A 22,397-nucleotide genomic window follows, 5' to 3' on the forward strand; every position below is an offset into this window, starting at 1 on the left:
AGGTTGAGTGTTGATAAATGTCAAAGTGATGATAGCGGTGGGTCCATGGGGCTGAGCCGCGGGGCATCATTTTTTGGGAGCAATTGGCCGATGACGTCGGGAATGTTCAAGCTACTATTTTTAGTCAGTGCAACAGGCGTGATGCTATGTTTATACGAGGCTGAAAGATGTGGGAGAGGCTGGAGAGAGGGTGCAGTAGGCGTTTGAGCCATCATCGTGGCATGTCAGAAGAGATTTTTCATATTTTCGTCATCCGTTGGTCCATCTGAGTCTGATTTTGATTCAGAAAGTGCTGGCGACAGCTACAGCTGGATATTAGGAAGAGCTCATAGATCGAACAGCGAGGTTCATTTGAGTGGACAAAATGCAAGTCGACGATACCAACGTGTCATGCTATGCCCTGACGAAATTTTCAGCAGAAATTTCATGCGCGAGAGGACACGCAGCAATGTATCCCACCTTGGGGGCTAGGTCGAGGTGGTATCACTGATAGATGTACTCCGCACAAGATGCTACATTGATCAAGTTTAATCCAAGTCCTCATGGCATGCATAAAGTGAAGTCGGAAATTCTCAAATTACAATAAAAACCAATTGGTGTAAATCAGTGCACGAATCGATCGGCTCTGAACTGAAATTCCAAATGTCCTGAGGTATATGAAACACCGAGGGAAAATAGTATCTACTTCTCATAACTCTAGTAACTGCTCGTGCCTGATTTCCCAGACGCACAAAGCACCGTTACCAACGCTAAGCGTCAATATGTCACGTTTTTTCTCGCTCGCATAACCATCGCGCACTTTTCCATATCACTGATCACGTTTACCAACGGCCACCACCGGCACCGCCGGCACCACCGCCGCCACCGAAGCCACCACCACCGCTGGGGCGGGCGTTGGCGAGGTTGACGCGGATGCGACGACCATCGAGACTGGATTGTGTTAGCTGTGTTCGTAGTATGAAGGAAGGGAACATACTCCTGCTCGTTAAGAGCGTTGATGGCAGCCTCGGCCTCCTCAGCGGAAGAGAAGGTGACGAAGCCGAATCCACGGGAGCGACCAGTCTCACGGTCAACCATGACGATCTAGAGATGGAACATTAGTGTCTTGTTCCGAAGCGAAAATTGGAAATTTGTGGATTTTTCACGTACAGAGTCGACAATGTTGCCGTACTCACCGAAGGCCGCGCGCAGCGACTCGTCGCTGGTGTGCCATGAAAGGTTTCTAGTAGGACTGTCAGTATAACGCGTCCAGCATTGGAATTTGATGGTTTCGGACATACCCGACGTAGATCTTAGACATTTTGAAAGAAAGTGGGAGTCACGAGGTGTTGATGAAGAGAATTAAAAGATGCGGGGCATCTGAGGAGATATAGGGCCTTCGTGGCGGTGAGAGGCAAAATTAATTCGCCCCGCATAAAAAACTGAGCACGTATTTCCAGGAGGCGAAGGAACAAACTCTGCCGGATGGACCAGTTCATTCAATGCCATTTTGAGATTGCTCTAATTCTGAGCATTCTGCCAGATTACTATTCGCCAATGGAGTCTCCCACATAGGTAGCTACATATAATCTGGTCTTCCTGGACGCAATGGCAGAATTTCTAGCGAACAATGGCCTGACGGTACTGGAACCCGACAGAACTACCTTACTACTGTATGATCAACAGACCTGATCTTCTCACTAAGATCATGCATTCGAGTATGGAGCTACAGCGCCACCATCTAGACCGGTGGGATGAGGTACAGAAGTGGATATGGTCAAGTCAATCTTGCATACGCCTCCGTTGGAAGATATACCCGTATGCTAAAAAACAGCTTCCCTACAATTCTCCACCGTCTATCTACACCTACATCTAGAGCAAAAACAAAAACATACAACAGTGAGGATTCGCTGGTGGTCACCCACCCAACTACTAACTCACCGGCGTGTAGCTTGAGTACGGCTGAGCGGACGGGAAGCCCTATTTTCCACACCCTATGGTCGTATGTATTTGGTATAGCACTGGAAGGGAAGATATAATAGTCGATAACTATAGACTATAGCCGTAGGTGGGATAGTAACACGGCTTATGTCTCATCATTACCATTGGGTCAGGTGACCTCTACGCCTATATGGTCATAGCGTCGGATAGATACGTTAAGTGCTCTCATGTCTCGTGAAGCTTCATTTCCAAAAAGTTACTCCATACTCCGTATATTGTATAGAGCTCTATAACGGGGCCTAAGATGAACATGGTACTGCTATATTTCATTCACACTGATAAAACAAAAACAAAAACATACAACAGTGAGGATTCGCTGGTGGTCACCCACCCAACTACTAACTCACCGGCGTGTGGCTTAAGTACGGCTGAGCGGACGGGAAGCCCTGTTTTCCACACCCTATGGTCGTATGTATCAGATTATGTTGAGGAGGAGGATTATAGCAGATGGTTGGTGAGTGTTATGTAGGACGGGCATAGTGTAGGAGCCCTAATCTTTCGGGGATATTCACCTAGGACTCTGAATGGGAAGCCAAAGCTATGGAGCCACTGATGAGCACTGACACTGATGACAGTACGGATGTATTAGTCCTGCCCGAACTCTCAGATATCAGTGATGACATACCTATCGGCGAGACCGCTTTTTAATCATCTTTTTTGGGTGTAGTGCGAAGGTAATGAGATATAATCGTGGATTGCAAAGGCGTTGCAGCGGCTTCTAAAGTATGAAGGGCGCTATAGAGGGATAGAAGAAGCGGGTGAGATTTGTGATCCGCTTTTCGATGATTATTTCTCGACTATGCTTGGCTTAGCGGCACCCATTAGTAGTCTGAAAAGCTGAGCGTCGTACCTATCGATGGTTCACTTGAGGTGGGAACGACGATGGAAAATTGACCTTTTGATAGGTAGGGATGAGGTTTAGAGTTTTAGCCAGGCAAGGCCGGGGTAGATAATACCTCGGATATAGAATAGTAAAAAGAAGCTAGGAAGAATGACCGAAAATCGTTCTGGATATCCATGAGTCGGCGAGTGGGAGTGACCAAGGTCGAAGTGGTAAGAAGATGAGAAGAAGATGAAGGCAAAAATGGAGCTGTGTCGGGCTCATATCCAATTATAAGCTACCTCAATTTCACACTCGAGCAGTATGATTACTGCATTCCCCCTCGATTATATCTACCTAAATGAGCCCATGCTTGTATGCGATTTTCACTTTCTTTGCCATATTGTAATCAAATGTCGGTGTTGGCCCGTATACCTGTTGGGAAAATCGGTCTCCGTAGTATTTATCCTCCCATATATCATAAATAGTGCGCGTCCCACTTTGCGAGCTTTCCTTCCTAGAATAATGCCGTTAAGCCCATTCAGTCCAATATCTAACCATTATATCATGTCCATATGAAGGCCCAGTCAGACGACAGTTATGAAGCCAACGGTAATCTGGTACCCTACAGTTTCCTAAAATCCGCCACACTTCGAAAACAACTACATTCCTTCCTTTGGATTCTGGAAGACGATGTCTTATACTTATGGTCCGACACCCGGGACACACCTGGGTGGCATCCTTCCGACCCATCAAAGTAGTAAGGTCCCAGTGAGGACAGTGGAAGATGGGCACGGCTTTTAGAGCCTCAGGGAAAAAAAGAATATGCTATAATTAGCAGAAATCTCCAGCTGGTTACGTTCGTTGAGGGATATACGCATCGCGAATCGAGCCTTGTAGTCAGGTGTAGTAGGTAATGAGCAAGAGTGTCTCAAAAAAGGCCAAGATTCAATACGGTCAAAAGTGAAAGGACCGAACTTAGTCTGACTCGGCGTAGTGCCATTAAAAAGTTTCGCAATAGGCCCGATGTCTCGAATCGTCAAGCTGACACACGGACATAGGTCAACTATACCCGCATAGTCTGCGCAAGACCTCTCTAAAGCTGGGCGCGCGAGCGACTCCCGACTAAATTCCTTTCGGGGATGGAGCTTCAAACACCTTCCGCAATATGCCCAGTTGCGGCTCTCAAGCCGAAGGAGCAGCTGGTTTCGTGGGACTTTGCTACTATTCACACATAGTATAGGGATACCAATGCGTGAAAGTCGTGGGAATTCCAATTCCTTTTCTTTCAAAATTGCTCCATATAGATCGAAAAGTGTTTTGCAGGTAAGCGATAGACATGCTTTATCGACCAGGGGAAGATGCTTGTAGATATCATGTAGAACACTCTCTTGCAGGGAAAGTATTGTAGGGCGTTTTCTGATGAATCGGGAAAGGATAGATGGAATCAAGGAGATTTTGGTGCAGAAACTCCGGACGCCCTGTTTTACTCTGCTCATTTCTTGTTTCTCGATTTGGTCCCAGTTCTTCTTTTCACCTCCCAACAACAGACGAGACTCCTCATCTCCAGGAATGCTCTGACCTAGCGAGACGGTCTGCTAGGCAGTTTGTGGCGTGGCTGCATCTTTGAATCTCGGTGATGTTGGAAAATCTTGGGTTTCGGCTTGAGTTCAAAGATATATATATGGGCCTGGCGTAGATAAACTGGCTTCAGACTTAGATTGAGGAAGGAGTTTGCCGATCAAGATTCATGACCATGACGTTACATTTACAAGTGTTTCAGAGCCAACCAATCTTCAATTTTTAAATGCTAGTACCCATTCCAGGGTTCCCTCAAAGTCACAAGTTCGACGACTTGTCAATTCCACAGCCGCCAAAATGATCGCTTCTTATACCAGAATGGATTCTTAAATATATAAATGTTGGCAAAGGCATGGTTGTGGTATTATGAATGCATCCTCTTTTGTTTCTGTCGCTAGCCAATGGCTTTGTGACATGTTCTAACGGCGGCCAGAGCCAGGGGCAGTCGTGTAACCACTCATTGGTAGAGCATAGGCATATACCCACGTCCAGTCAGAATGTAAACGTAAAAATGATGTATATCATAGTTTCGGTCTGCGAAAAAGGACGGCCTGACGGGTTGGAAATATCGGATAGGGCGCAGATAGCTGAAGCCCCTGCTGGCAGGAGGTTGGTGATGCTATTCATTGAAGCTATCATAGATTCTAATCTCATTTGAATATCATTCAGCCTCGGTCCTTAGGCGGAGAAAAAAGAAATCGAGTGGAGGGGAAGATTCCAACCCCAATATGATTACATATCGTCTCTGTGTAGAATTGGAATGAGAGTTGTAACTATACGAGAGAAATGAGGCGTATATACTTCATGTTTGGCTTGTAATGCACAATTCCAAATATCGGGATACATGGGGATAGCTCATCTTCATCGTCACTCCTTGAATATATTTTGAATATATTCTCGAGTGGTCAGAATAGAAAGGACCTAATAGTACTATATACAAAGCCCTGTGATCGAACTAGTGCTTGGACAGCTCCTTCAACCAAACCCACAATACGGTGGTACACCACTGTGACTAGAGGTGGGAACAGCATCGGCTTTGTTTATTTCACCGCATCCAGCTAGCAACGTGATAAAGGAAATAAAATACTTCGCTTTTCAAGAGAAATAGGACAGTGGTACATGCTGGAGATTACCAATGCGATGATAAACTAGACAGAACAGTGCCGATACATCGTCAACTCATACAATCAGCCCTAATACTATCTCCATGCCGTTGTAGGTGAACCTACCGGGGAGAACAGTGAGGGATATGACGAAGCAGTAATCGTTCAAAGAGGCCAAGCTGAAAGAAAATAACAGCGTATATTCACGCCCTGACTCTGCTTCACGGGAGTGGAAGCAATGATCAGATCATTTCTGATGCTGTAGAAGAAAGTGTAGCTCAAAAAGAATATCGTCACGAGTTCTACTCCGGTTGATTATCTCATCTATTGCCCGGATGGTCTAGTGGTATGATTCTCCGTTTGGGTTTCCATCTCAAATTCGGAGAGGCCGCGTGTTCGAATCGCGCTTCGGGCCGTCATCTTTTTTTGTTTTTGTTTCATTAAGCAATATCTCTCTCTAATTTTTCACCCTCTGCAATCCCACTACATTACTGACCCTTTTAGCTCGAGTTCTAAGCTATTATGATCTAGCTCCAGAATACGGTGAGGTGTCTACGGGCTACTGCCTACTCCGTACACGGCGAAGCGTCCGGCAACCTGCAGCGAGTGAACGGAAATTTCCCCAGTCAGCACAGATCTGCGGGGAAAGCTTTCAAATTACGTACAAGTCTAGCTGTTGTCAAAAGCAAGTGGTTCAGGCTATATTCCAGAATACATAGCCAGCCAGTCTTTCCACATTCCGTGTCTCACTCGCCAATAAAAGGGAGTGGTCCGAGGCCATCGTGGACTAACCATACATAGTATTAACCTGCATGTTTCAATGTGATATATGACAATGCAACCAGTCGTGTGCCGCTGTACATGCGGAGCTCACCTTGCGCTTTCTTGGCCAAGGAAAAACCCCTTCATTCTGGTCATGGGTTCCAAATCTGGACCTTGGCCGGCGTTGGAGACCAGGGGGGAATTCCAAACCACGGGAATTTAAACCCAATTCTCCTGTGCGGGGATTATAAAGGGTGTGCCTGCCTGCCGACCTAGCAGTAAACATTGAGCGACCACCCACAGCAAACGGCGTGATGCAGACACTTTTTCTCTCTGCTCTGGCCTTCAGTGTCGCAGCCGATGCCTATGGCTCAGGAGCTGCCGGCTGGGACGCGGCTTATTCAAAGGCCCGGGCGGTCCTTCCCAAGCTGAATCAGACCGAAAAAGTCGGGATTGCCACTGGCGTCGGTTGGGAAGGAGGGCCCTGCGTGGGCAACACTTATCCCGCCAGCTCGATCAACTATCCCTCTTTATGTCTACAGGACTCACCCTTGGGAATTCGCTTTGCCAATCCGGTCACAGCTTTCCCCGCCGGGATCAACGCCGGAGCAACTTGGGACCGTAGTCTCCTGTACGCGCGCGGTGCTGCCATGGGCGAGGAAGCCAAAGGTTTGGGTGTGCACGTCCAGCTAGGACCAGTCGCTGGGCCTCTAGGAAAAAATCCCAATGGCGGTAGGAACTGGGAAGGGTTCTCGGTCGACCCGTATCTCAGCGGAGTTGCCATGGAAGAGACAATCCAGGGTATGCAAGATTCGGGCGTTCAGGCCTGCGCCAAGGTACGCTGGCTTCCACTCTGTTCATATTCTGTGCGTTCTGACCATGGTAAAGCACTGGCTTGGGAACGAGCAAGAGCACAACCGCGATACAATGAGCTCTAACATCGGCGACCGCGCGACGCATGAGTTGTATGTATGGCCGTTCATGAACGCAGTTCGGGCAAATGTCGCATCCGTCATGTGCTCCTATAACAAATTGAACGAGACTTGGGCATGTGAGAGTGATGCTATCCTGAACGATCTAATGAAGGACGAGCTAGGTTTTTCTGGCTACATTATGACCGACTGGAATGCGCAGCACACTGGTGTCAACAGTGCTTTGGCTGGACTCGACATGACCATGCCTGGCAGTGATTTTAATAGCCCGCCCGGCAGCATATTCTGGGGACCGAATCTCGTGCAGGCCGTTGCTAATGGTTCTGTGCCTCAGGCGCGTGTGGATGACATGGCAACGCGTATCCTGGCGGCTTGGTATCTTCTTGGTCAGGATCAAGGCTACCCCGAGGTGACTTTCAGCTCTTGGAATGGCGGAAAAGCCACTGTCGATGTAACAGGAGACCATGCCACTGTCGCCCGCACCGTGGCCCGTGATTCAATTGTTCTACTGAAGAATCAGGAACATGCTCTGCCTCTCCGGCAACTTAAAAGCCTGGCCATCATTGGGCAAGATGCCATCGTCAACTCCAATGGTCCCAATGCATGTGGAGACCGCGGCTGCAACAACGGCACGCTAGCTATGGGTTGGGGCAGTGGCACATCGGAGTTTCCTGTAAGCAAGCCAATGCCGGCAGATCAACCCCGAATCTGATAAACTGACAATACCGCTCTAGTACCTCGTTGGTCCTCTTGACGCAATGCAAGTTCAGGCCAGAAAGGACGGTACGAACATTATCGAGAGTACGACCGACAACACTACGGCTGCTGCCTCCGCTGCTGCAGCGGCGGAGACTGCTGTGGTTTTCATTAACGCAGACAGCGGTGAAGGGTGAGTCGGACTTGTCACCGCACCTATGATGTATTGCAACTAACACCGTGCATTGCAGTTACATTACAGTGGAGGGCAACGTTGGTGACAGGAACAATCTCGATCCCTGGCACAACGGAAACGAGCTTGTCAAGTCCGTCGCAGCAGTGAACAGCAACGTCATCGTAGTCGTGCATAGTGTGGGGCCCATTATCCTGGAGACCATCCTAGCGCAACCCTCAGTGAAAGCAGTTGTCTGGGCCGGACTACCGGGCCAGGAAAGCGGAAATGCCTTGGTTGACGTGCTCTATGGCAGCACCTCTCCAAGCGGCAAGCTTCCTTACACGATTGCCAAGCAGTTTTCAGACTACGGGGCCGGCTGGAACAGTGCGCTCGATGACAATTACGTTGAAGATTTGTTCATTGACTACCGCCACTTTGACAAGAACGGCATCGACCCGCGCTACGAGTTTGGCTATGGCTTATCGTATACTAATTATAGTTATACTGGACTTGTGGTTAGCATTGCTGCCACAGTCGGGGCATCAAATGGACGAATTGTCCCTGGCGGGGCGGAGGAACTTTTCGAGTCGGTCGGCACTATCTCTGTCGTTGTCGAAAACGCTGGTGAGGTAGCTGGTGCTGAGGTTGTTCAGCTCTATCTTGGCCTGCCGGACTCCGCCCCAAGTACTCCCCCCAAGCAGCTGCGAGGGTTCCATAAGTTGAATCTCCAGCCGGGAGAGCCGGGAACAGCTACTTTCGAGCTCACTCGGCGAGACTTGAGCTACTGGGAAGTGCAGACACAAAAGTGGGTTGTACCTAGTGGTACCTTCACTGTCTACGTTGGAAGCTCCAGTCGAGATATTCGTGAGGATGGAAAGTTCACTGTCACCTAGTGGTATTCTCATGCTTTGGCTTGTATATATCTCTTATTCGGAAACGACTTGTCTCATGATGAATCCTGCAACTAAACCCACGACTCAATGAATCGACAGTATGTAGATCCCGACTTGCTTCTTTGTTAAGGTTCGTAAGTCTTTATCCAATGAATGACCCTATCCCTAAGACACGTTGCTGCGGGGTACAAAGAATGAAGAAATGGGCTTTGTAACTACTCCCTTTTATTCTCAATGATCATAGTATTAAGCAATTTATTCAAATGTATATAGTGACGACAGGTATAAATAACATGCTAGTACTTCTCGAAGTAGCAAACCATCATCATCAACACCTCGATCCATCTCAGCGACTAACGTATACAGATCCACCTGTCCTACTCCATCTCAACTATTTACCCACCATCCATCTCCAAGAACAATGGCTTGGTGGAACAGCTCTACACCCGGCTGGGTCGAAAATCTCGTACCGACCTACACACAAGAAATCTACAAATTCCGACTCGAACTCGAAGGCGAGGTTCAAATTTTAGTCCACCACCCAGGCCATCAGCATATAGTAAGCCAGAGACTTACCATGACCGCTAGATCCCTGCTCAAGATCAAGACACTGGCGTCTGATATCTCGGTGTATTTCCCGGATCATCCATTCGTCACGCGCAAACGCCTTGGTTTCTTCCAGACTACTTTCCCCCGACTTTGCGATTTTATCGAGCGGACTTTGATTGAGTTGAGTAGAACCCTGATTCATGATCCGAAGAGTGAGATTTCTATTGCTTGGCAGATTCAGGATATACTGGATTCTGTATAGTTTGGGTGTTTAAGTTTGTTTCAGCAAATTTCTCCATGGTAGATTTGATTTTATTCGGTCAGTTTAGACTACTGGACTATTCAGCTTAGATGATCGTATATATGCTTGCTGTTAAGTCTTTTACTAGCCTCATACATCATGGTATATATTTTAAGCCTCGGCAAGAAGTTTTCATAACGATTGTCAATTCAATTCAATACTATCTCTAGATTTCGCCTGGAATAATCGCTAGCTAAGACTAACGGCGTGTTTGAACAATTTGATTCGTATTTTTTTCATTGATTTATAATCACCTTTCAAGCTTGGAATGAGAGTGCAAGGAGGCTGGGAGTTTGCGCTGTCAACCAGCCCAGTACAAGTATGCGACAGCGAAAAGCCTCAAGACTTGGATTAGACTTGAAATCTGTTTGAGCAATTTTAGTATACCAGAATATAGTGATTTTTAGTGTGTTGTTGTTATAAACTTACCTGGGGACTGAGGCTTCAGAAATGCCGTGGATGATTATTTCTACAAGTCTAACAACTATTCTCGATCATATACAATTAGAAATACCTCAAGTGGAATGTCAGTAGTAGGATTCCTCATAATAACGATGTCCTTCGCATACAAGGACAAGACCTCGTGTGAGTCCAAGCTATCTTAATCCCAAGCTACGCCGAAACGATTAGCATGCATTTCCACTCTGGTCAATTGGGATTCTTACTTCCAATTATATCTGCCTGTCTGTTTGCTTCTGTCGAATCTAAATCTTCGGAACATCCAAGACCAATCTTCACATTTGACCAGCTCTGGAAACTCGAGAAGGGCTTCTGGGATTCCTTTCTCTACCCTGCAAATCTCAAACAGACGCAAGGCAATGCATCGACTATTTTCGCATCAGACGTGAGTTTCTCCAGTTTCTCCCTCTGATAATAATCTGACACAATACAGGTGCAAGGTCGTGTCGACATCACCCGCACCTTCGACGGCGACGAGCTAAACCGCGAATACATCTTCGGCCTATTCGCCGATCCAGAGCACGTCAGTCTCATCGGTGTCCCGATCGCATATAACATCACTCAATTTACTGCCAATGATAACATCACATCTGCGACAACGGTCGTCACCTTCAACGCAACAAGTTTCGGCGTCCTTATCCCAGTGACGATCGACACATGGATCGAGTTCAACGCCGACGGCAAGATCGCGCAGTACGACGCAACATTTCGCTGGTTCGAGTACCTGCTGGACTTCTTAGTCGAAGGAGTCGCGGCAAAAATAAACGCGACTGAGCCCGACCAGGCTGTTGCCTATGTTGCTGATTTGCTAGCCACTGCGATCTGTGATACACATGAGCAGCATTGCACGGGTTCGAACCAGCAGTATACAGACACCGCAAGTTGTTATGACTTTTTGACCAAGACTGTGCGATTTGGAAAGGCCTACGAGCTGGGTCGTAATACATTGCTGTGCCGCGAGGTCCATGAGCATATGGTGCAGTACCGGCCCGACGTGCACTGTTCACATATCGGTCCTGGTGGCGGTGGATACTGTGTTGACGATATGGACTACATGCAGACTGTACTACAGAGATACTTCAATGACTCTTGGATTCCGTTTGGGTATGGGACAGATCAGAATATCTGGCTCGCCGACTGATGGGAGTGGCCTGCTGGTAAATGTGGGGGAAATGATATTCAAATCGCGTCTACAAACCCAATATGGTGAATCAACCGAGATGGACTGCGATAACAATTATGTCACCCTTCAGGTCTGCAGTAAGCCATGATCCCGTGTCACAAGCAAAATGAACTCAAGGTTTTCGGAAACATGTATCGCTTTTACAGCCCCTTGATGATAAGGCATAAAACTCCTAGCTCATCCTCAGTCTAACGTGGCACTGCACTACGCGGAGTTGTATCGAACAAGGGGCTGTTTACTGATCTGCAGATCTGCAGCTCGGAGCTTTATGTGTGATATCATAGGATATACATCGGCACAAGTCTCCGACGTCTCCATCCTCATTTGGCGGCGATCATGTACATTCCAATCCCTTCGCACGTCCGTTTCTAGCCGTGTTTGATGCTGCCCCAGCTTACAATCCTCCGAGGGAGCTCTCTATTCCCCACGCAAAGCACGTCAGCGTCGGCCTTTTAAAAACGTTGTTTTGTTTAAAGCTTCAAAGTAGGGGTTGGGTTCAATATCATACTCCAGCAAGTCACATTCACCAGTGCGTTATCATAAGTACATACACTACATCGGGATCATCTGCCCAGCCCGATTGCAAAATCAGCGATGTGGTTACTCATAAGCTACCACCCGTGTTTGAGGTAGATACACAAGTGTATAATTCCCGCTCGGCCGTTGAAGTTGCATGCCAGCCTTATTAGTCTACGTACGGAAATTCCTTCCGTCACCTGGCTGATCTTTACCAAGCGTTCTCGCCATCCCTTCGAACGCTAGACCTCCTTGACATGATCAAACAATGTGACCATAACTTATGGCTTAATTTAGATGCAGTTAAAATGGACACATTCACCGTTAGAACTTGCTTTTTTGTCTTTAACGTCCCTGTCTATCCAGACCACAGAATTCAACATCACCAATATGGAGAGAAGACGCCCTTCATGCAGCGACTCATTGCCTCGCAGTGAAGCACAGATACGCTTGTGCCCCGAGAAATTCGACGAATCGTCCACCGACGATGGACAAAAGTTACCACCTGTCGACGGAGGTTTCCACGCATGGATGTTCCTGATGGCTTGTGTAATGTTGGAGGCTTTGATATGGGGTAAGTCAGCTCGCACGACCCAACCAGATGACACTGTCAACTAACATGAGCAGGGTTTGCTTTTGCATTCGGAGTCTTCCAGAAATACTATCACGCCCATGAAGCCTTCCAGGACTCTAATATGGTAGCTGTTGTTGGCACATGTGCTACAGTGAGATCACCAACTGCTTACAACGGTCTACGCTAACACCATCGACAGGGAATATCCTATTTGAGCTGTCCACTAGTCATTGTTGCTATGATCCTTCTTCCTCAATGGGGACGCTGGTTCTCATCTATAGGAGTGATCATAATGTGTCTTTCCCTAGCACTGGGTTCATTTTCTTCCAATATCACTCACCTAGTCCTCTCCCAAGGAGTCGGCTTCGGCATCGGCGGGTGTATAGCATACAGTCCATCGATCCTGTACATGGACGAATGGTTCGTCCACCGACGAGGACTCGCGTTCGGCATAACCTGGGCTGGCTCAGGGGTATCCGGAATCATATTCCCCATTGGGTTAGAGAAGCTATTGAATCGCTACGGATTCGAAACGACTCTTAGGGTCATCTCCGTGGTGGTATTCGTTCTCGCTGCGCCTTTCATATACTTCCACAAACCCCGGCTTCCAGTCAGAAAAACAGTCGACTATCAACGTCTGAACTTCCGCTTCCTTACCAGCAGGATATTTTGCGTCTACCAACTAGGCAACATCATGGAGGCACTGGGGTTCTTCTTGCCTGGAATTTATCTGCCGACTTATGCCAGAAGCATCGGCGCCTCGGATTTTCTCTCCTCGCTGACCATCACGCTTTTGAATCTGGCGTCGGTTTTCGGAAGTGTTACTATGGGCCATCTGGCGGATCGATACCATGCTGTCACCTGCATTACCATCTCGACTGTCGGCAGTACATTGGCTGTATTTTTCCTCTGGGGATTTGCGACAACCCTGCCCACATTGTTCGTCTTTTCTATCGCATACGGCTTATTTGCAGGCTGTTACTCGGCGACGTGGTCGGGGATAACTCACGAGGTCCGACGGATCGACCCGTCCGCCGACGCAACCATCATCTTCTCGGTTATTGCCTTTGGACGAGGAATTGGAAATGTCGTCAGCGGCCCCTTGAGCGAGGCTATACTCGAGGTAGATCCGTGGAAGGGCTCCGCAGCAGCGGGCTATGGTAGTGGATATGGGCTGATCATCTTGTGCACGGGGATCAGCTGCTTGTTGAGCGGAGTATGTATAGTGGCGCATTATATGAGATGTATATAGGCGAGTCTCGTTGCACATTTATGCTGATGATTAACGTCTGCTTTTGGTGGGACAAAGGATGGTTAAGATCGCTACATATGCTACTGTTTCGAACTGATGGGCTGCCAGTCTACCAGTTATTTTCTTTTCCCTTCGAGCATGACCCCTCTATGTTCAATTCCAATTTATTTTATGCATAGCTCGATTTATACAAATCTCGGAAAGACTTGGGATTTCCCTGAAAAGTTAAATTGCGATATTTATAGCGGTCCGCCAGCATCCGGGTGCGAAGGAGTATATAATTCCACTCGCCACCATGATTGCTAGACATTTCCATGCAGATATTCAAAGATCCTAGTAGTGGTATGTCGTAGATTTAAGATCAAAACTAGTCATGTAAGCTTTAATTCTATGCAACGGTCAAAGTTTTATCGACGCCATCATCCAAGTCGCCGGGGTCGACCGGGTACCCTGATGATCTCACCCACTCCATTTTGGATCTTGAATCTTCAAGCGTCGATCTCTATACTCTTTTATATCAAATTCATGGCCCAAGCTTGGCCTGCTCAGTGGTCGACGTCATCCCACAAGGCTACCGCAATATGGATTCCACCACACCCTGCTCTCACAGGTTGATATTGTGGACCATGACGCCAATCCAGAGGAAACAACCGGTTCTTCAGGAAGTATACTTCAATTAACGTACTCGGAGCCTGCCGCATGCGTTGCGGGGGCGATCATGACTCTAGAAGACTCGGAGATTGCGCGGTTTTATGGGCTATAAGGGTATTTAACTACCCATGCACGTAGCTATTCTTCTGTTCTTCACAAAACCTTACCTAGTCACTCTATAAGCTATCTCTATAAGCTACCTCTATAAGCCTCATCTTCAGAGATCAGATAACTCCAAGCGCAATGCGTCTCAACATCGTCAGCCTCCTCCTGGCCGGAGTCACTGCCACCTCGGCCGCCACTACTACTGCTGCCGCAGGCGCAGCCTCAACCTGCGTGCCCTCATCTTCTGATACTACGGTCCTTCAATTCGCCCTGGGAGTCTCCAACTTCATCGGCGGCTGGTACAACTCCACCGTGAACAGCACCTTCGGCAACACCAACAACGCCACCCTCCTAGCGTACCAGAAGATCCTCTTCGGCCTGGAGAAGGACAACACGCTATCCAGCGCTGCCATTGAGAAAGTCGGCGCCAAAGCCCCCGGCTTCACCGCGCCCCAGTGCACCTACACGTTCCCCGAGGTGAACACCACCCAGACCTGGGCACAGTGGGCTTACCGCTTCGAGGACACCGTCACTGGTGCCTTCATCGGTCTTGCCGGCTATTCCGATTCCCCCGAGGTCTCCTTCCTCCTGGCTCGTCTGGCTGCCGAGCACAGCGCGCACTCTGCTTTGATTGGCAGCCGCGTGAACTCTACCTACTTTGCCCAGAATACTACTTCGCTGGTGGCGGCTTACGGCCCGGCTCAGATCTTGTCCACTCGCAACCAGACTGGTAGCCTTGGCCAGTATCTGGGTGGATGTCTTACTGCCCCGACTAGCCCTTGTGGCACGCTCAGAATCGGACCCTTGGATGCTACTCCCTCTCCCTCGTCTTCTGGTGTGGCGAGCACTAGCTTGGCTGCTGCCAAGAAGGCCTAGAGGTCAATGGTCGGATGAAATATCAAACTTTGGATTTGATGGAATGTTTCAACATATAAGATTTTGTATTAATTTGGTCAGTTTGAGTGGAGGAATATCGCAGGACAGGATGAATATATGACATGATTAATGGATTAATTGGGAACATGTCATGACACTTTGTTCTATACATCTGGTTTAAATTCATTAATAGACCTCGGGAAATCGCTCGTTGGGTCTCGAGTTAGACGGTGAATCATGATGTCAACGACCATAAAAGGACCAATTGGATATAAACCAAGTAATTTTTGTATTGCACTCATAAAAAAGATACCTGGTTTACACCTAGAATATTTACAAAGTCGTAAAAGACCCCCTCTGCTGAAGATTCTTAATCCTCCCAAGCAAGAACTCCAACTGCCTATAAGCCGCACCAGGAGTGTACTGCGGGATCTCATGACCAGCAGTATAGACCGAGCTGAAGGTCAGACCACGCTCGGTATGGGCCGTTCCGAGAATACCGCCACCGGAATCAGCAGTCCAAGGCGTACTCCCCGCCCCGTTAGCAATATCATCGAGAGCAGTCGTATACGGCACAAACAACGGCCCGTCAGGAGGTCTCTGGAATCCCTGCGCTCCATTCCAAGTCATATTCTGGATCGTAGCGAGGGTTCCGTTGGCGAAGAGCAGGTAATCGTACCAGCCATGGCCGATGAGGACGTTATTGGTGCGCTCGATCACGCTCGGGAGGGGACCGAGTGCGCTGGGGACGGAATGGTCGCCGTTGTTGAAGATTTGGGGGCCGCAGACTGCGTAGTTTGTTGGCGGGATGTTGAGGGCTGCTTGGACGGCGGAGCTGTTGAAGTAGTTGTTGGGTCCGCCGGCTAACGAGGGGAAGCCCATTTCGTCCCAGAGGAAGGGACAGAAGTCTGTTAGGTGGTACATGTTGAAGCAGGGGTTGACATAGATTGCTGCTTTTACGATTTCGTCCCAGACGTCGCAGCCGGGCTTGTTTGGATCTGGTGCGGTCGGGAAATGCTTCGGTGGAGGGTAGGTTAGCGCTGTGTCTAAGAAATTGGTGTAGCCGCATTTGTCGGCGCGGTGGTTGATTTCTGTCATGAAGGTGTCGTTCAGTGCGAAAACGGAGGAGTAGTGGTTCAGCGCTGCCACTGCCGGGGCTATTGGACTTGGTTAGTATGGGGATTTTTATGGTGGAGTAACAACTGACCATAGATCATAACATTATCATCATTAATGGACGGGTCGTTAATCTGAATGCCCTTGAGGTTGAAATGCGTGGTATCATTGCGGTTCAACATCCCGTCTGCCAGATACGGAATGTATTGGCCAGCATAGCTCTCTCCGGTGAGATAAATCTTGTAGCCCTCCATGCTGAAGGTCTTAATGAAGCGCTCCCAGAAGTCATTGAATTGATTCGAGATATCAATCTCATTTTCAACCGTGGACGGTCCGGGAGAAAAGCCCGTGCTGGCAGGCTGGTCGATGTAGACGATGTTTGTCAATTTGGTCCATGAGTACGGGTTGCGCACAGGCTCGTACACTCCAGATTGCCATAGGAAGGGGCCGTTCTCTTGTAACAGACCGTCAAGCGAGCTGCATCCTGGGCCTCCATTCAGCCAGATGGTAATCTTTCGAGAAATTAGACGAAACTCTGCGACGGATTGAAATCACGTACCTCCTTTTCCGCAGCTGGGTTGGTAGACGGGAAAAACCAGAAGAACAAGCTTGATTCTCCATGAGGCTTATTCGACAAAAGACCGGCATAGCTTTCGCCGATGTCAAAAGGAACTTGTGGGAAGTGGGTTCCATTTACTTGGAACTCTAGAAGAAGAGTTGTAAGTATATATCTCAGATCCCAGTAAGACAAAGGTCCGCACTTACTTTCCGTCTTGTTATTCAGATACTGATGCTCAGTCAGAGCAGCAGGAACCTCTCTTTTGCGCAGACCGTTCGCAGGCTTTCTGAAAGATGCAGCTCTGCCATGCGGATTCTGTACCGCCGTGGCCACGGCCACTAACGAAGTAAAAGCTGCCAAGATCAACATTATTCGATGCTGGAAAACCAGAATTGAACCCAGAAGCACGGAGGTCTACTTTTATAACCCCAATGTTCCAAGACGTTGCTACTCGGCGCGATTTGCGTTCCGTGCGGATATTCACGCACTATCAAGCTTTGCCAATAGAGATCGTGGCTAGTTGAGACAAGACCCGCTGTGAGGCAGACATTGGTCGCTAGCCAGCGGGATCTGCAGCGACTGCAACGTCGTCAGGAACAACCGGCATGGCGATTGATTGCGCTTCCTTTTACTCCGACGGAGTCCGTTATCCAGCGTATGATGCAGATGCACTCGTAGCTCGGCCCGCTGTCTAAGAAGATATCAGTGCATGTGAATGCCATGTTTACTGAGCTGGTACGGTCGCGGTGGGGCGAGATAATAGTATCTAGTATCTAGGTCCTTTAGTGAAGGCATTTCATAACGTCAAACCAGATGTCAATCCTGCTGCCTGTACTCTGTCCCCGCAGAAGGATCTCAATTCGGATCAAATCAATTTGATACCACCCGAAGGTTCATGACACATCCTGAGATCTACCAAGGTAGATACCATCAACGTATGTTCCCATCGCATGAATAATGGGCTCTATTGGATATCTGGTGAATTTAGATCTAGGTCAGGGGAGAGTCAAGAATGCGTACTCCGCACTCCGCATGTAATAACATCCGAGGCAGAAAAGATCAGGCGACAAGCAAACCTCAGGCATTCAGGCAGCAGTGCATTCAGGCAACAAGGCATCAAACACATTTTAACGATGACGTCAATTTGTGCGTTTTCTCGACAGCCAGATGAGCTGAATTATGACACCCTACATCGAGTAGCACACACATAAGCTGCACATATTTACCTGTGTATCCACAGCGATAACTTTGATATACCAGACCTCGGAATGTCCCTGTAGCAGATAAAATGAAAGCTTAGTCTAATAGGAGTGCGATCATAATTGTTTCTTAGTATTACAAAGTGAGCAGAGAGAGGTGATTACCTGTTTAGGAAGCGGATGTGCGGGGAATAAACCAAGGTTCAAATTAAGCTATTAAGCTCGTGATGATGATATTGTGAGGTAACTGTACATTCCGCAGCCCTCCGCTCTACGAATTGGGAAGGAACCCAAGCTGTCATTATTATCAGTGTCTGGGGATGGAATGGGGGACTGGTGACCTGCATCTGTGTCTGCGAGGGGCATACACCCGATCAGCACGGTGTAACAGGTGACATTCCTCGATCGGCGGGGTTGGGTATCTTTTCTATATAGATCTGTCATCCCAGAGCTAGATTGTATACATCCAGGGCAGGTGGGGTAATTATTCAGGGTCCAGGGGGTTTGAAGAAGTTGAAATGGGCCTTTGGCCTTTCATTTGTTGAATTACATACATGATTAATCAGTATAGCATTATCAATATCCATTAAACAAAGTTGTCTCCCAAATAATATAACCGTAAACTCCCGAAGACAAATGATTACACATGACCTTTTTTCCGTATCCCAAAATTGAAACCCAACCAAAGCCCGAACCCCGAATCCCAAGTCCATTCCGATATTACCCATCGTCAATCCGTAGTGATCATCAATTAGTCGTCAGGTCGTGAATTGTCGAGACCCGTTCAATGAGTGTTGCGTCTTTTCTTGAGTCGCAGACTGATTTTCTTTCGTAGTTCAGAGAACGGGTTCACCAAGGGACGATTGTAGAAGGGATCGTTCTTGAAGTCCTCATCGGTGAATTTCTGGAACAGAGTCAGTAATGGTGACACAATAAGATGAGAAGATAGACATACCGTGCCAGGCAGGCGCATAAAGTTACCAGAAAAGTCGTTCATCATGTTCGAGCCCTCTTCGTAAGAGTACTCCTGGCCATTGCGATCCATGGTTCCAGGAGGATAGAAAGCCACGCCATCCAGTGGGCGGTGACTGTTTAGGGCATCGGCAATCTTGTGGTGCGGAGTAGCCCGGAGGGCCTCGGCATTGGACTCCTTGACAGCCTCCAGCGGGCTGGACTGACTGAAGCGGTTGCGTTCAGGGCGGGTCGCGTCATACGGACCTTCGTGGTGATAGGAGAAATTGCTGACATTGTCCAGCCTGTCGATGATATCAGGTTGCACAATCATCGAGTGGCGGTTGGACTTGGTGGTGCGGCGACGATGGGGAGCAGAGGAGTCGCGTTTGCGTCTCGGCTCCACCGGATAATGTTCGGGTGCGCCGGAGTACCAGATAGAAGGCGTCGAGTTCAGAGACTCAGAACGCGACCGTTGGGAGTAGCCAGACGGTGCTGGTGACATGAAGCGGGCATATGGGTTGTTGCTACCCATACTTGCTCGCACGTTTGGTCGATCTTGATTAAGTTGGTTGAAGTGATGACTTGAGGCCATAGGAATGCAGTCAACTGCCATTTCGAAGTTGTTCGAAGTGTTTTTGTGAGATGAAGAGGTATCCAGGATGAAAGGCGCAAGGCGCAAATATTACCCGGTGTTATAAGTAAGAGTAAGATTACTGTATTTAGAACAGGTGAGGCTGAGCTGCAATGCAGGATAGCTTGTATAGTAGCTGAGGATGTAATAGAGGAAGAGTGTAAGAGAGGAAGAGTGTAAGAGAAGAAGAGTGAAATGTATGAAGATGGGTAGATGTAGGAGGGAGAAGAGCGAGCGGCGCAAGAAGGGCTTATATCAAAGGAAGCAGCGGACGTGACGTGACGACTCGCTATACCTATGCTTTAATGATCCTCGTGGCTAGACGCAGTCTAGGAGCCTCTGATGGGGCTTAGAACCTCATTTGAATTTTCCGCGACTGCATGTACCAATGATCACTGAGAATAGATCACCGGGTGGATCGAGATGTTAGGTTTACTACTTGGCCGCCGATTCCCGGGACGTCGACGGAGTATGGCGTTAGTGATATCATGGTATATTGTCCCACTCAATAGTTTCTACTTTTTCCCTAAATCAATTGGAGTGGATTACAATTATACTATTCGATTCGAAAATAAATCCCATGATTCACCATGCAGAAAGACTAAATATATGCAAGGCCCATGTTGCATTCCACATCCGAGACTTCCACGCAGTCAGTCCACTTCCCGACCCCTATGACGATATCCCTGGAGTACTACCTCCACATACATTTTCCCTTATTTTCCAACGTCATCCTGCCATCTGAAGAAGAAAAGTCAATTTACTTAAATACTATCCTAAGTAGTCGTCGGATATCTTATCCCGAAGTCTCCGATGACTCGTCCATGGATTAAGCTCATCACTAGGGAAAATAGCGTCTAACTGGTCTCACTTGGCATCCGAACTACCCCTGGCCTGGTCTAGATCTAGACTCTATTTCCTCCGTACCTTCGTTGGGAAAGTTCTTCAGCTATTTAGCTTTTCACCGCTTTTTGCTCCTTGCTACGATTCATGCGCATTTCCTCGTTCTACAGCATAACACATGCAATCTAGAACAGATGTCTTAGGATAGCTATGTACTCATGTGTAGGGACGATGCAACTAATTTTGAAACTGCTAGTGTGTTTGACATTTGTGTGGTGGGGCAATATCAGCTCCATTTCTATAAATATCCAGTCAACCGAATAATTACTTTTTTCATAGAAAATAATTTTCGCATGCATAAGGGATTAAGTGATATGAAATAATAATCATTCTATAAAGGGGCTATAGCCTCAAGCAGCGAGAACCTAATGAGAAGCTTAAGACCGAGTTCCATTTTCACGCATAAAGGATCCAGCAATGACAATTGCTAATGGTAGTCCATCTAGACAATTGGCAAGGGTAATGACTCTCCTAGCTCTGTCACCTTTTACAGCCGAGATGTAATGAGAATGGAGCCATGGTCGGCTACAGGGAAAAATTCAACGAGATCGTATGTATCACCAACAGCGTTATCAAAGGAAGAGTATTGATCGATGTTGTCAAAAACGATTAGCCAGCGTGAGTTGCCTCCTAAGGCTAGCCACCGCAATAACTCGTTGCTCTACCTCCTCGTTATTGACCGCCTCGGTATTCTATGAGTGTCCTGGTAGTAGGGGGAAAGTAGAACTCAATGATTGCAAGAGCGTGCCTCGATCCTTGCCATTCAGCCAAAATATGGCGGTGAAATAGTTTTTATGGTCTTGTACGAAGCGAATCGCTAGTTGTGTCTTTCCTACCCCCGAGCCCATGATGAATAGCCACTTTTCGTGACCAGGAAATTGTCGGCCGTAGACTGCCATAGCTGGTCTAGCTGATCTTGCCGCCCCAAGAAACTTCCAAACGCAGGCATTGCAGCAATGTCTAATGGGAGATAAAAGCGATGAACTATATATAATAGACCGTTAGCAATACTTCGAACTCGATAAAGAGTACCATGTTGAAATTCGTACCAGGGAGATATCTCGTAATGCCCGGTCCTTGCAAAAACGAATAAATCCAAAGTTTGATTCCGGTTGTTTGTAGTCCTATGGAAATGTACTCGAATGTTTAACAAATCTCAGTATGAGCGATATGTCTGACCGTACGCTCTTGACTTAGAGAGCTCTAAAGTAACTCACAGCTAAAAAACAGGCCATATTTTATATTCCACGGGTTTTCTAGATATGCCTGATATCGCTTACTCGAGACAGCGATCTGGTATTATGGCTCTGAAAAAGGAAGAGAGAATGGAACAACAGAATGTCGGCTGCCGTGGAAGATACGGCGGTTATTATAGTCAGTATACCCAGCAAATACCTCATATAGTCTTGTAGCACGTATCTAATGCTTGTATTATCTAGAAAGTATACAGGTCGCAATCCAATATTGTAGGTACAGGTCTACCCTTAATGCATGAGTACCCGGCCCTTCGCTTTCGCCCAACAACCCAAAACGGGTTGTTGGGACTCAAAAACATATGTGGCGGTCAGGTTTGGTGGTAAGTAGCCTCGCAACCTAAAAAGTCAACGGTCCTTAATCAAAATGGTCT

General features: G+C 47.7%; 8 protein-coding genes across 8 annotated transcripts; 5 read left to right on the plus strand and 3 right to left on the minus strand.

Moving 5' to 3' along the window:
• Positions 1 to 827: 827 nt before the first annotated feature.
• On the minus strand, positions 828 to 1,433 carry N7518_003584 (RNA recognition motif domain-containing protein; the record flags this gene model as incomplete). Its single annotated transcript, XM_057184511.1, has 4 exons — positions 1,281 to 1,433; positions 1,150 to 1,222; positions 977 to 1,083; positions 828 to 930 (listed from the first exon to the last, which is right to left on the minus strand). Coding segments are annotated over exons 1-4 (303 nt in total), but the record flags the coding sequence as incomplete, so codon positions are not given.
• Positions 1,434 to 6,560: 5,127 nt separating this feature from the next.
• N7518_003585 (beta-glucosidase) lies at positions 6,561 to 8,942 on the plus strand (the record flags this gene model as incomplete). The annotated part of the gene is made up of 4 exons (XM_057184512.1): positions 6,561 to 7,082; positions 7,135 to 7,851; positions 7,913 to 8,067; positions 8,126 to 8,942. The coding sequence occupies 4 exons, from the start codon at positions 6,561 to 6,563 to the stop codon at positions 8,940 to 8,942; spliced, it is 2,211 nt and encodes a 736-aa protein (XP_057045962.1).
• A 421-nt stretch (positions 8,943 to 9,363) lies between these two features.
• On the plus strand, positions 9,364 to 9,753 carry N7518_003586 (uncharacterized protein; the record flags this gene model as incomplete). The annotated part of the gene is made up of 1 exon (XM_057184513.1): positions 9,364 to 9,753. The coding sequence occupies one exon, from the start codon at positions 9,364 to 9,366 to the stop codon at positions 9,751 to 9,753; it is 390 nt and encodes a 129-aa protein (XP_057045963.1).
• Positions 9,754 to 10,423: 670 nt separating this feature from the next.
• Positions 10,424 to 11,392, plus strand: N7518_003587 (uncharacterized protein; the record flags this gene model as incomplete). Its single annotated transcript, XM_057184514.1, has 2 exons — positions 10,424 to 10,636; positions 10,685 to 11,392. The coding sequence occupies 2 exons, from the start codon at positions 10,424 to 10,426 to the stop codon at positions 11,390 to 11,392; spliced, it is 921 nt and encodes a 306-aa protein (XP_057045964.1).
• Positions 11,393 to 12,340: 948 nt separating this feature from the next.
• N7518_003588 (uncharacterized protein) lies at positions 12,341 to 13,776 on the plus strand (the record flags this gene model as incomplete). The annotated part of the gene is made up of 3 exons (XM_057184515.1): positions 12,341 to 12,524; positions 12,578 to 12,675; positions 12,724 to 13,776. The coding sequence occupies 3 exons, from the start codon at positions 12,341 to 12,343 to the stop codon at positions 13,774 to 13,776; spliced, it is 1,335 nt and encodes a 444-aa protein (XP_057045965.1).
• An 894-nt stretch (positions 13,777 to 14,670) lies between these two features.
• On the plus strand, positions 14,671 to 15,408 carry N7518_003589 (uncharacterized protein; the record flags this gene model as incomplete). Its single annotated transcript, XM_057184516.1, has 1 exon — positions 14,671 to 15,408. The coding sequence occupies one exon, from the start codon at positions 14,671 to 14,673 to the stop codon at positions 15,406 to 15,408; it is 738 nt and encodes a 245-aa protein (XP_057045966.1).
• Positions 15,409 to 15,741: 333 nt separating this feature from the next.
• cpdS (uncharacterized protein) lies at positions 15,742 to 17,452 on the minus strand (the record flags this gene model as incomplete). Its single annotated transcript, XM_057184517.1, has 4 exons — positions 15,742 to 16,565; positions 16,616 to 17,036; positions 17,084 to 17,229; positions 17,290 to 17,452. The coding sequence occupies 4 exons, from the start codon at positions 17,450 to 17,452 to the stop codon at positions 15,742 to 15,744; spliced, it is 1,554 nt and encodes a 517-aa protein (XP_057045967.1).
• Positions 17,453 to 19,066: 1,614 nt separating this feature from the next.
• N7518_003591 (uncharacterized protein) lies at positions 19,067 to 19,849 on the minus strand (the record flags this gene model as incomplete). The annotated part of the gene is made up of 2 exons (XM_057184518.1): positions 19,067 to 19,186; positions 19,238 to 19,849. The coding sequence occupies 2 exons, from the start codon at positions 19,847 to 19,849 to the stop codon at positions 19,067 to 19,069; spliced, it is 732 nt and encodes a 243-aa protein (XP_057045968.1).
• Positions 19,850 to 22,397: the final 2,548 nt, after the last annotated feature.

Source organism: Penicillium psychrosexuale (genome assembly GCF_028828465.1).
Source record: "Penicillium psychrosexuale strain IBT 29551 chromosome Unknown utg000002l, whole genome shotgun sequence".
NCBI classification, from domain to species: Eukaryota; Fungi; Ascomycota; class Eurotiomycetes; order Eurotiales; family Aspergillaceae; genus Penicillium; species Penicillium psychrosexuale.